This window comes from Pyrgilauda ruficollis, unplaced genomic scaffold, assembly GCF_017590135.1.
Source record: "Pyrgilauda ruficollis isolate IOZ18807 unplaced genomic scaffold, ASM1759013v1 scaffold8, whole genome shotgun sequence".
NCBI lineage: Eukaryota > Metazoa > Chordata > Aves > Passeriformes > Passeridae > Pyrgilauda > Pyrgilauda ruficollis.
The window spans coordinates 7,950,613-7,964,764 of NW_024529932.1; the positions used below are offsets into that span (position 1 = coordinate 7,950,613).

The 14,152-nt window shown below is 36.6% G+C and overlaps 1 protein-coding gene across 2 annotated transcripts in view; it reads left to right on the forward strand.

The window, feature by feature from the left end:
- Positions 1–11,355, forward strand: part of CWF19L2 (CWF19 like cell cycle control factor 2) — a 59,201-nt gene extending 47,846 nt beyond the window's left edge. The window contains exons 13-18 of one of the 2 annotated variants that reach the window (XM_041487434.1): positions 296–508; positions 2,042–2,158; positions 6,277–6,432; positions 7,775–7,855; positions 9,712–9,813; positions 10,702–11,355. In XM_041487434.1, the coding sequence (XP_041343368.1) occupies positions 296–508; positions 2,042–2,158; positions 6,277–6,432; positions 7,775–7,855; positions 9,712–9,813; positions 10,702–10,842 (810 nt within the window). In that variant the 3' untranslated portion in view covers positions 10,843–11,355. The remainder of the gene's footprint in view (positions 1–295; positions 509–2,041; positions 2,159–6,276; positions 6,433–7,774; positions 7,856–9,711; positions 9,814–10,701) is intronic. The other variant, XM_041487433.1, reaches the window with a different exon arrangement.
- The last annotated feature ends 2,797 nt before the right edge of the window (positions 11,356–14,152 follow it).

Consider the following 14,152-nt stretch of genomic DNA (forward strand, 5'->3'; position numbering starts at 1 on the left):
ATAGCTGAAGTTATGTCAAGATAATGTTGAAATACCTAGCCCTTAATTTGAAATGGAATATAGTAATATACTCTTCTCACTGCTGTCACATATCTGTATTTTAATATCTGTGTATGACTGCTCTCAGGAGAGGTACCTGATGATTCTGTCTGCAGCAGATGCCATATGAAAAGAAGAAATGCTACTGCTTATGTTCTTTGTGCTTTTTTCAAGGAAGGAAGCTCTTTTTCAAAGAGCTAAGTATTTTTTCTTGCTACTTTATAAATAAGTGCAATTTTTCTATATATCTTTTCAGCTCATGGAAAAAACAGACAGAGAGTACTACACTCTGGATGACATGTTTGTTTCCAAAGCAGCCAAGAGAGCACGCAGTGGGGAAGAGGAGGAAGTACAAAGAAGAAAAGCAATCCGTGAGCACCAGCAACTTGCTGCATGCATGGAAAAGTGCCCCTACTGCTTTGATAGCAGTGAACTTTCTAAACATCTTATTATTGCAATTGGCACCAAGGTAAGAAAATAGCAATTTAACACCAGTGTAGAAATAAAAAAGAAATTACGTTAGAGTGTTTAAAATTAGGAACAAAATTGCTTCTATGGAAGGATTTATTGTTCTGCATCTTACTTTCCTTGCTCTTTCAGTTGATTCCACAACTTCATCAAGGGTGAGGAGGAAAAGGATATAAATCTGTCATGAATTTTAAAGCTAATCTTTGATGTCAGGACTTCATGTTTGTAGAAGACAAGAGTAATAATGAAAGATCTCAGTGCAGAGATTAGACTGTCGGTGGATTTGAGGAAGATTAAATCACACTTCACTGAAGGAAATTTGAACTAGTGAAGAACTGTGTCTTGATATCAAAGAAAACTAAGTGGGGAATTCAGTTTTTAAGCTTAGAATCCTTTGAAATAGACAGAAGTTTGGTTTGGAAACCTTTCTGGTTCTGTTAATGCTTTTAAAAGTTGCATAAATATTTGGATTTATAACATCTGAAATGCTTAAATATAGCGTTTTTTGTAGTTTTTTTTTTACTACAGTTTTCATTTACCAGTGATGTTTTCATTTGATCTGAAACTCTTTATAGGTAAAGAGTTACACAGCTGGTACAGGTATACAGAATTGTACAGCTGAGAGGTGTACAGCTGATACAGTGCTGTGTTTTGGATTTAGGATGAGTGTAATGTTAAAAAGACACTGATGTTTTTAGTTGTTGCTAAGTAGTGCTCAGGAACTTTTCTGATTCTCATACTGCCCAACCATTGAGAAAGTGGTGGGGGCACAAGGAGTTGAGAGGGGACATGGCAGGACAGCTGGCCCTAGCTGACCTTAGGGACATTCCAGACCATATGACATCATGCTCAGTGGATAAACTTGGGGGAAAGTCGGCCAGGGGCCAGTGCTTGGGAAGTGGCTGGGCAACAGTGGGTGGGTGGTGGGCAATTGATTGTGCATCACTTGGTTTGTACATTGTTGTTGTTGTTGTTGTTATTATCATCATCGTCATTTAATTTCCTATCCTTTTAAACTGTCTTTATCTCAACCCACAAATTCTACATTTTTTCTTGATTCTCTCCCACTTATCCCACTGAGAACAGGGAGTGAGTGAACAATTGTGTGATGTCTAGCTGCCTGCCAGGTTAAACCATGACATGGAGTATGCATTATATCTATATCTATGTCTATATAGATACAGATACATGTACATTTTATTAAAAATGCATACAGCCATGTATCTATATTAAAAAATACTGGACTGCACTAAACAGTGTGATTTCATAGCAGTTATGATAGCAGTTGTTTTATAAGGGTGATATTAATGCCTTGGTGGTGGAACTGCTCTCTGGATACTACTGGTTGGTTTGATCTACTGGTGGACAATGGGCCCTTTTAAAAAGCACTAAAATTGCAAATACCTTGCTGTAGTTAGTACCTAATGGCTTCTTTGGTTTGAATTTAACAAATGATGAATTTCTTAGCCTCAGCAATGGGAAGGTTTTTAATGCTGGAAAACTGGGCACTTGAGTTTTTGTTTGTTTTTCCTAGGTGTACTTGTCTCTACCAAGCAGCCAGTCCCTTACTGAAGGTCACTGCCTGATAGCCCCTCTACAGCACCATACTGCAGCCACTCTTTTGGATGAAGACATCTGGGAAGAAATCCAGGTCTGCTGAGCAACTGTCTCCTGTTCTAACCCTTTTGTAAAATAATTTTCTTGTGGATAATAACATCCTTGTCATAAGTACATATTTTCATAATTTGCAGTCTGGCAGCTCTGTTCTGATTCCACTAAGGGGCAGAACCTTCTCACATTATGGATGAAAATTAGTGGTCAAATATTAACAGGAAAGAGAGGCAGGGTAAATACTGAAGCAAATTTTCAATTTATAAGCAGTAGAAGAAGTTTCCTGGAATGCTGCAGAATGTGCATCCTTGGAGGTCTTTGAAACCATGTTAGAGGAATGTCTATTGGAAATTAAGAAGGTACAGCTGATCCCTTACAGAAAATAGAATAACTGGCTTCATAGGATTCTCTTGGGAGTTCCAAGAAAAAGAAAAGAATTGTCAGAGCAAGCAGAACACTTAAAATTAAATACAAATATGTTGTTTACATATCTTCAGTTTTTTAATCTGTTTTTGGGTGGATATTAATTAAAAGAGAAATACCTTACTCTTAAAACCAATGAGATCCCTGTTGAAGTCCAATTTTCTGTCTTTTTTGAAGAGAATTATTAAAATAAAGCAGCAAGCATGATGGGTTGTGCTTTCCAAGTTTCTTATGAAGACATTTTGAAGATTTTGAGTTCTGTTTTCTTTGGAGATGGAAAATCAAGGGAGGGATGTAACAAGCTTCTGCCTAAGAGATTGACTGTGTTTTCAATCCCCTATCCTGCCATCACGATTATTACAAGGGGAAAACAATTTGCCACATCTTATATTGAAATATTGGAGACTATATCAGACTAGAGAAAGGTTTCATTGTTGTAGTTGCTGAGATTTAAAACCAGCATAATTTATAAGTTTGTAATAATGTAAATAATGTTGGTCTTGCCTCAAGTCTGGCAGATGGATTCTCTGACTTTTCAAATTTGCCCCCCACATTGATTCTCATGTCTGATGTTGTTTCATATAGTAAATTATGCTCCCTTCTAACCAGAAAGAAAAGGAGTTCTCTTGCATATGACAGAAATACCTAAGAAAGTTGGATAAGAAACAAATAAGTGCAACAACTAGGATCAGGAGGAACAAAAGAGCATGCAGAAAAGTGATAAATGTGTTTATCCTCAATCTTCTATTTACCCCAAACTCTTAACTAAACAATTACAAATTTTAAATTGTATGAGAAAGAAAATAGCATAATGAAAAGATAAGCAAATGCAGTCCCTGTCTTCAACAGTAGTCTTTTACTTGTTAGAAAAGGCATCTAGTTGATAAAACCATTATCCTTTCATCCTGTAAATATATTCATAGACAGAATATAGATATTCTTAGATATTTCTTTGCAGTGAAATGTCTAAGGAAGAAGTCTGGAAAATGTTAGCAAGAGTATAAGCAGTCAGTCAATGACTAAACTAACTTTCTGATGCAAGAGACATATTTTTTATTACTTTTGAAGGGAAAAAAACCACTTTAAGTATTCACAAAATGTTGTGTGAAGTATGAGTTTTAGCTAACTATTTTTGCATTTTTTTTTGTTTTGTTTTGTTTTGTTTTTTTTTTTTTTTTTTTTTGGTTTTTTTTTTTTTTTTTTTTAGGATATATTGGAGTAAAGCAAAAAGAGTTCCTTTATGCTGTATGCCTTCAAGCTCTTGAATTTAATGTATTGTGTAGTTTAGACACTGATGTGCTCACTTGCCAAAGCAAATTTGCATGGAATATTTTTAGTATGAAAAGATACAAATCTTTACACATTCTGTGTTGGCTGAACTGTTGCTTCTATTAATGTTGTGTGCACCCAAGCATAAACCAAGCCTTCTTATTTCCCCTTATGGATGGCTTTCTCCTTTCCAGTGTTAATTGTTCTTGATGCTTTGGCCTGCTCAGAATTTGGAGGAAAAGTCCAATGTGTTTAAAAACAAAAAAAATGCAACTGGGGAAAGTTAGCTAACATCTGCTGATACTCTAGGCTTTTTTGGTGGATTTGTATTTCAGCTGATACTGCAGGGTAGCAGCTGTAAGTCATAGTCTTTCTCAGCTTTTGCTATCTCACCACATTGCTTGCTTCAGTGTGTTTCAGAAGTAGTGTTCTGATGGCTGGAGTGACAAGGAGAAGACAAAAGCTGTTAATCTAGAGTAGCCTGTCACTGCGCTGGAGAGTCCCATATGCCTCATGGAACACTGGGCAGTGTCTTCTGGCTGTAATTCATCAGTTTCTTTAGGACAATGATGGTAGCATTCTCCTGTCACAGCACGGAGCAGCTCGTTAGTGAGGAAAAATTCAGGGCACAAGGGCCTGCTTTGAAGAGCTTAAATGCCTAGTTTAGATATATATTTGGCCATGTTTCTTAGACTTTTAGTTTGATTAATACTGAGCAAGATGGCAAAAGGATGGAGAGCTCAATTTGTAGTCCTGTTGCATTGAAAACCTGGTAGTGATTTGTTTTCCTTTTATTTTACTTCAGTACTTGCTGATGTTGCTGATGTGTATTTTTTTATATATGTTTGAATTATCAAGTATCCATTTACATTAAAATAAGGAACCTTAAACCTTTAGATGGGATTTGCATTTTAATGGTGCTGTTTGTACTTCTGAGCATTGTTAATTGGGAAAAAATACCAGTGCAAAAAGGACTACCTATGAATTATGTGAGTCTTAGGGTTATGGTACCTTGGTCTATGAGGCTCCTACAGTTTCAGTGATTTCTTGGCTTACACTTGGAAATTGTTATAGAAGCACATGTAAGACAAAAATCTTCATTTTTAAAAAGCATTTTTCAAGGTCTTGAGATACTTTCAGAAACATTCACCCTATTAGAAAATTAGATCTTGTGTGCACTTGAAAATGAATTTGAATGACTCTCAGAAATCATCCCTTGTTCTTGATAATTTGTTCATCATCTGAACATTTTAAGCTATAGAATGATGCTTTTGCATATCTTGGATGCAATTGCCAACTGTCAAGAGCCGGGGAACAGCCAGAGCCAGCTGCTGTGCAGGAAAGCAAGTTCAAGGTGATGGGCAAGGCAGGTGGGGGAGCTCATCTCATTGACAAGGCACACTCCCATGGTACCAGGCCAGGAGTGTTGCTGTGGAAGTAGGCAAGGTCATCCATGGCTCCTTGATGCCAGGCAGGTTTACAGTGATGACTTAGGTCTGAGATGAAGTTAGGGCCAAGAACTGCTACGTACCTGGCTGGGCAAGGACCAAAACAGACAACCTGGACTTAATTACAGCTCCTGAGTGACAGGGGGCCAGGTCCACACTTCTCACCTCTTTAATAACTCTTAAATACTCCATCTCTTTCTGCTGGACCTGATCCAGTTCACAACTGAAGTGCATCAGAACTTCCCACCACATAGGCAGCCCGAGCCTCAGCAGGTCTGGCCCAGCCCCTGCAGTGCCTCTTGGGTGTGTGCAGGACCCTGACACTGGAACTAGCATAATTGTTAACTGAAATACACTTTGAGTAGGTGCAGCACCTCCTCCCTCTGACAGGGAACTGGTAAATGTAGCTTGAGGCCACATGTAGTGTTACATTTGGTTTGCTTCCATACAGTGAAGATGGTGGATTTATTTTGTGAGGCAATTATTAATATTTTACTTGAAGATCAAGCAAGCCTAGTAAAAATACTTTCCTTCCCCCCCCCCCGCCTTTTTTTTTTTTTTTTTTTGGTTGAACTGTATAATTGGAAAGAGTAGTAAAAGGGTAATTGTAACTATAGTCAATAAAAGCCAGGTCGTTACTTCTTAGGAATTGCAAGCTTGGGACCTACTGTTAAAGCCATGTTGTTTTATGGAGCACTGCAGTTAAGAAATTCAACACAGTTTCAATTTCAGCTGTAAAAATATGTGGTATTTATTAAAACTAAGTTTGTAGTGTTAATTATATTGTGTGTTTCAAAATAGTTTCCTAGATTTCCTATGTTTTTATCATAGGAAATATAGTTAATCTTAAATATTTTAAATCTTAAAGTAAATAATACATAATTTTCCTGGTATGATTGCTACTATTTTCCATTTTATTGTTAGTTTATTACGAATATAATATGCTAGTGAAATAATACATTATATCTGAAAGTTCTGCAAAGTCAGTTTAAATAACACAATTTTTGCCTTTAAACAGATGTTCCGAAATGCATTGGTGAAAATGTTTGAAGCTAAAGACTTGGATTGTGTGTTCCTAGAAACAAACATGAGTATGAAGAAGAGGTATCATATGGTATATGAATGCATTCCTCTTCCAAAAGAAGTAGGAGATATGGCTCCAATCTACTTTAAGGTACATAAAAATGGTTTTGTTTATGAAGTCATTTTAATGATTATATCATAATTCATCTATTTCTGGAAAAAATTTGATATTCAAATGCTATTTTTGAGATGTATTCTTTGATTCTGCTTCTGGATCCATTCTTTGCTAGAATTCCTTGATCTTAAAATAAGTGGTGTGATATAATTCAGTTTTTCAAGTTGCCAGTAGAAGAGCTGTTTTTCACTGAGCATTTGTCCCAAGTCTGACTGCACTGAAAATACTAGAAGAAGATGAGAGAATTTTAGTCTCCTGAAGTGCATTAAGGATTGCAGTACTTCTTACTTGAGTCCTGTAGTATAAACTTAAAGCACAATACTTGTGCCTTGGCAAGCATTAAATGAGAAAATAATGTTAACCTATTTTAAGAAATACCAATATAGATATTGTTTCATCGCCATTTTATTTCAGTAAACCCAAATTTTACACGTGTCTTAGGCCTCTGATGAACATTCTACAGCGGGATAAATATTTCTTCTGCAGCTTTTCTGGTCTCTTTGCCCTGACCCTTTAAGAAAAGGTTCATTGAGGCTTCTGACTGGAACTGAGTCCTTTCAGCTTTCAGCAACTGACTCATTATTTGCCTTTTATAAGTAAATTATTTTATTTGATTTTTGAAATACTATTTATGCTTTCTGGAAATAATGTGATTAGGTTTTGATGAAGCGGGGCAGCAGTATGGTGAGCAACAATACAGTAACTTTTACCACATTTGAAACCCTCCATCTGTCAGATCTGACTGCTGTGCTTCAAGTGCTGGTAAAACTTGTGTTTTCTTTGAATACTCAAGGAAAGAGAAAGAACAAGATTTAATGCAATGTCATTTATTTTGGAAGTATCTACCATTAAAATGCACTGCAAATGAAATTTAAAGGTACCTACCCTACAATATACCCAATTCCATGCTATGGGGAATAGAGTTAGCTTTGGTTTTTAAGAGCAATCATCCTACTAAGCTGGATTCTTCTCTTAGTGTTTAAAATAGAAAGACGGCTGATTTAGTGTAATGAATTCATAAGAGATTTTGTATGGGGTGCGTAAAAAGAGAGTGTGACCTTTTATTTGAAACTTATGTCAAGCAAAACTTAAATTAAAATAAAAAAGAAACAGAATCTGAATTGTGTGGGTCTGAAGATGCTATATAATGTCTTTATAAAGTAGCTTGTGGAAATGAGACAGGTTACCAAAAATACAGTTACTTTGTTAGGAAGTTATTGTTACTTGCCCTGCTACAATGTACTTCACTACTAATAAAGTTAGTTCTTTATTTGCTGTATGAAGGACTGTTTCACCTTTAGATAAAATAATTTTACAGAAAGCTATAATGGAGTCTGATGAAGAGTGGTCCATGAACAAGAAGTTAATTGATCTTTCTTCAAAAGACATTCGGAAATCTGTAAGTAATGAAGTGTTTTGTATCCTGAATTTATCATCAAATTCTTCTAACATTTTTCCATTATTAACCATTTCAAAGGGAGAAGAAAGGGAACACAATTAGATTAGTGCATCAGAAGATGGCATAGGTATGAGGAGAATTACCAGTCTGCACTCTTAACTGACATTAGGGAAAAGACTCCCATTTATTTCAACAATTGGTGGACTAAGCTGCCAGCATTAGTTGAGAACAAAGCTGACTCTTTGAGGACGTGTACTGGCATAATATTCTTGATTAACTTTTAAGAATTAAGGTAGATCAAAGATTTGCAAATTACTTTCCTGAAACAAATATGATTTGTCCTTTTCATTAACCTATAACAGCTGTTTGCGTTGCTAAGTTTATGAAGTGAAAACATAAATAGCATTATGAATCTTTTTTTTGTAAAACAAGGGAACAGTACCTTCTCTGTCTCCTGGATACTGAGATGAAACATCTTTATATAAACAAATCTTAAAGGAATTATGCTGGATCGGTGAGGTTCGGAGATTGTTCTGTCATTTTAATATTGAGGTGGAAGATGTGTGTTATATAGCCATACATTTTTGTGACTATTATGTATTTATTGAAGATAGGCCAGTTTTCAGATTAAGTCAGGACAGTTCTTTACATTAATACAATGTATCTGAACATAAATTGTTACAGAGTTCTGTGATTTTAACATTATTGTTGGGTAAGAAATGACTGTAGGCTTCAGGAAGATCAGAGAGTGTGGCTTAGAGACTGAGCTGAGGTTTGGGCATTTGGAGAGTTGTATTGGGAGATGGTGGTACCTGGCTGGAAGGTCAGACATGGCTGAGACATCACCTAATGGGTGGATTGTGTGCAGAAATTGTGAGAAATAAGACAAAGCTGACCTTTTCTTTAAGGTGTCACCCACCAACCCATTTTTCCTTATTTAATGATTTTTTTAAAGTCTATTTAAAGTGTTAAATGTTTCTTGCTATGCTACATTGCCCCTCTGTATTAAATCTTAATTATTTTTAAAATCAGTATTTCAAGCAATATATGGAACACGCCTCCTGCAAGTTGTATGGTTATTTGGACTGTAGCAGAGGAAATGCTTATGAATTGGAGGCTTTGTAAATCTTACCAGTACAGAAATGTCTTCTGCAATTAAAGGAGTGAAAAATAACTTGTCGCAGTGAAACTGCAGAAATTACTTGCAGTACTGTAGCAATAAATGGATCCACTTCTGTTAGATGGAGAGTCTTTTGTTGTGGCAGATATCCAGCATCTCCCCTGCAGGCTGACAGAATTATTGTTTGATTTGGCAAGCTAAGGATAATATCTGTCCATTCATGTAGAGGGGGTTTCTGGTAATTTTTTGTCCTTCCTCCTGAGTGTCAATTTTTTTCACTGGGTAAATATTTCCTATTACCATAGGAATGTTGTCCAAAGTCAACATCTTTAATAAATGCAGCTTGCTTGCTAGTGGTTGTCTTAAATTTCTGTTAAACTTAGGTAATTCAGAGATGTGGAGTCAGGGAAGCATTTGCCCGCTGTGCACACTGCTGCCTGGTGTCCCCATCTCTTACCTGCTATTCCCACTGTGGCCTCTGGAGGTTCTGCCACCCAGTCACCCTCTCTTCAGTGGCTTTGTCCAGTTGCTGTATATTGTTCTTTTCCCTTACCTGTTTGCTTTACTGTTTCTCTGTTGCAATTTTATCCTACATGTAGTTGGTTTGGGAAGTAGTTTAAAATAAAACGTGATACTGTCAACTCCAAAACCATGTTCAAATTAGTTCTCCTGGGGGGAGGTTGACTAAATGGCAGCAATGTTTGCTAAATATCTGAAAATGTGGTTTTGTATGTAGGTTCCTAAAGGGTTGCCATACTTTTCTGTGGACTTTGGCCTTCAGGGAGGATTTGCTCACGTGATTGAAGATCAACACAATTTCCCTCATTACTTTGGAAAGGTATTGTTATGTAAAAGATTAATTTACCAATTATAGTCTGTTTTGGAAAATATAAGTAATTAAACCAAGATGCTGCCAGAACAGTTACTTTGATGTACCCTATCTGAGTTTATTATCTGTCTTTTCTTGATGAGTCATTGTAACTTGGCTTGTTGAAAGAAGCAGTTGATTTTTTTCACTAGCTGACACTGAGACTGTGATTCTAAATTGGTGTTTCTTTCAATTTGATCTGAACTGCTGATATTTGAAATAATGGGTATATAATCTTTAGATGGAAGATACTTGCATCTACTTCAGAATTTTCATGGCCATAGTATTGATACATAGGTGCACTGACACCTGCTTGTATAAATTAGTGTGCATACACATACAGACTTACAGACAACTCCTTCTAAAATCCTCGTATGGTTAAATTGCTACTCATGGTATGTATAGTGTAAAATGTATATACAGGGAGAGCTGTAATAAACTCTTCCTTTCTTTACTGTGTCACAGAAAACATTTTTTTGAAAGAGCCAGTGTTGCAAAAAAATGAGAGGAATTGGGGGAGAAATATAACACTGGAAACAGCAAAGTGAGCAGCCTTCCTTCTCTGAACTTACCTTAATCACAAATGCACTAATGCATTAACAGTCTTGCAATGTTAGGATATTTAAGCAGTACATCAGTGTGCTGTGCTTACAAGAATTTTGCTGAGGCAACCATCTAACAATTGCAGTTCTATGTTTAAATCAGTATATTTTTCAGAATTTCAAGTTTTAATTAGCTCTTGAAAATGGACAATCTCATAATTTGAAAATACATATTTCTTTATTCTGTGATAAGAAAGTGTTAAGTAATATGGTAATTTTGCATTTATCATTATCTATCTTACTTTTACTTGCAAAGGAAATTATTGGTGGCATGTTGGACTTGGAACCGCGGCTGTGGAGAAAAGGAATCCGACAGAACTTTGAGGAGCAGCGGAAAAAGGTGTTGCAGTTTGCACAGTGGTGGAAACCATATGACTTCACCAAAAAGAAAGAATGAGAACAACCTGGAGTCAAGGACTACATAAGCCATTAATTACACTAAAGGACACTTCAAATGTTAGGAATAACACCAATGTGTTATGTGTGGCTAATATATTTTAAAATATAGGATATTTGTTAATTGCTGATGATCTGTTTCTGTTTTCTACACTGGATCACATGTACCTGCAAGCATAAAAAAACAGATTTGTACAGTGGGTTTAGTTTTTCCTTTTTCAGCTGAGCCAAAAGGATAATATCCATGTGGCCATTTGAGTTCTTAAAAATGTAACTTTTGCTTTTGGAGTTTTTATAATCTTTGAGACAGCTGATATTTTTTATATTATATTAAGCCAGTGTTTAATTATCATGGTGAACTTTTGTCAAAAATGGTGTACATTTTAAGAACATTTTGATTAATACAGATACATTGCTACAGAAGGAAATTATACAGAAAATAATCTTCTGATTTTGTGTCCTTGTGGTCTTTAAATTGAGGTCATTGCAGTAACACAAACATTCACGAAGAATGTGATTGATAAACCTGCTGTTGCCCCCCTGCACAGGAATGAATACAATTTTTTGTACTTTCTTTCAATATGAAGTAGTGTTTTTCAAGCACAAAGGATAATGAGACAGTCCACAGCTGATGACAAATGACATCTTTAATAGTAACAGTTACCTTTGGTAGCAGTGAAAAAAGAATCTCAAGGGAAAATGCTCTCTGATGGCCAACAAAGAAGAAAATCATCACAGGGATCTCCCCAGGTGACTCTTCTCCCCTGGATGTCCCCTCTCATGCCACAGATGGTTTTTGGTAATACTTTGCCCTAATAGTTTTCATCAAGATCAGCTCAAAATCCCTGCTTGTTTTTCCTGCTTGTGATGCTGTTAGAGCTGGTGGAAGCACACTCTGACCAGAGGCAAGAGTTGTGTGTTAATTGATTGTTAAGCATGGATGTCACCAGGAAGTGCCTGCATGCTGTTTCAAGGACCACTTTCCACCATTTATTTGCTAGATTTTGCTTTTTTCCTGTGTGTAAAAGATATGAAATGAGGGTAGGGAAGTGTGAGGTGGGGAAAAGATGATTCTTACATCAGTGTCCACCACTTCCTGTGGAAACCCTAACATGGCAGGCTTGGACTTTGCAGGTAGGGAGCTGTGAGGGCAAGGAGAACGGGAGAAAGGACAGAAGGACATGGATAGAAACATTACAGCAGCACAAGGGAAAGGTACAGACTTGAGAACAGAGGACTGCAGTGCTCCTGGGGAAGGCTGCAAATGGCAGAAGGTGGAAGGCCCTTGACATAGTATAGATTAAGGCATTGTGTAAGCGTCTCAATGTGCTTCCTGTTCTTTTCCTTCTGAACCATGGCTCTATACAGCTCTGTTAACTATTGTGAGCTGCTCAGATTAAGAAATGGATCACTAAATATTACAGGGTTCAATAAGTATTTCATATGGTGGTCTTTTGCAGCTTTGCTGAAGATGTTTTCCCTGTTCCTACCCCACATTTTGGCAAATAAGTCTGGTAGAGATAGGAATCTGCTGTGTTGTGAATTATTTTCTGTAGGATCTTTGTCAACTGGTGCCACTGCAAGAAAAATAACTTAAAAGTAAGTTTGATGATGACTGTAGTGATCTAATGTCTGATTTACACTCTGTTCACCAGCCAGGTGTGGATAAAGGGACAGTTCTACTGTTCTCCTTAGGCTGTTGGGAAGATTGCTTAGCAAATAGGATGTGAAATAGTAGCTGCTAGTAGTTGCTTAGAATGTAGAAATACTGAACCAAATTTAGCTAAAGCACAGTCTTTGGTGGTGTAAAGCATTACTAAAAATTGCTTTCTCTGAAAGCATATGTAGCCTCCAGTCTCATCTGCCTCCTGGGATGATAGCTGGAAGCAGCAGAGGTGACTGTCTTTTAAGGCCATGGAAAAGTCTTTATCCAGTGCTGTGCTGGAAATGCAATTCATCTGACAGCTCTTCTCTCAGAATTTGTGTTCCTCGAGGGAAGTGCTATGTTTCACAAAGAATATCTAGCTTGTGTGTAGAAAAGTCCTCTGACTCATGGTCCATGCATATTTTATTGTTCTGCTTTCAGCAAAACTACAAAACTACTGGTATTGTTTGGAAAGGACTCTGAAATATGGGATAAGAGTAACCTAAAAGAAAATGTTCCTTACCCTGTTAGAAGTTTTCAAAATGGGAGACTGTGTTTACCACATACACTAAGAATAGTATCTTGTCGTAATTGGTCACAGACCAGAAAAGCATATTGTCAGGTTAAGCTGTTCCTCCTCATAAGTATCTCTAAATATTCATGAGGCTGTGACAGTAAACACAGCTTGTTAGGGCATTTTTAGAAGGCATGGTATGCTTAGACTTCCATCCTTACCCTTATAAATACTAAAAAAATTTAAATTGACTTCTTTCATCAGTAAGAATACCCAATAATTAAGTTCTTTAGCAGTAAGGTAGAAAATATTAATTCAGGTGTCTATAGGGAAAGCCAGGATTGGAAGCTTGATTTCTTACATTGTTATAAATGTGCTTCTGTGTACTCTTTTGTGTGACCAGGGAAGAGAAGGATCTTCTTTCTTCAAGTGAATTTACGTGTGTGATTTAACAAGTATTGGATTGTATCCATGTCTTGCCCTGTGTTACAAGAAGATGGTGTAATATGTGCTACTCTTTCTGAAAGGAAAACGTGTTAAAATTAATAGTAATGCTCATGGCAGTTCACCAATTTCATGAAATCTCATGAAGTAAGAAAACTTTTTCTGCATCCCCCGAGAGTTCTTTCTTACGTTGAAATTGCTTCAGCATTTCCTGTTTTCTGCATTTGTCATTTTATCATTAAAGTATGTTTTTCTAATTGACTGCAGTTGAAAAGTCAGGAAACACAGGCTGCTATACTCTTGCTTTAAGTGTAGCTGTTTTGTAAACTGGATCTTTAATATCCTGGGTAAACTAGGACTAGATACTAGAGTACAAAACATCTTTACCTACAAGCATCTTTACCCTTCCTGGCTCATGGGTATGACCCAAACACTGTACAGAGGTACATCTCACATGTTGCTTATGTTAGAGAAAGCAGAGTTTGAGCTCATGATGTGTGGGTAGTTGTAAAAGGTTCATTCTTCAGTGCTCAAGCATGTGCCTTTGTACATGTGATCTGAGGGCAGCAGGCAGCCTGAAATTGCTCTGATGAGACAACTTTTAAGTTCTGTATTTGAACTGAAAATGCATCAATTAATTATTTTTAAAATTTTAGCTTTCGTAAAGCAAGTACCCTAGAGCATACATGCAGTAAAAACAAATTTAGC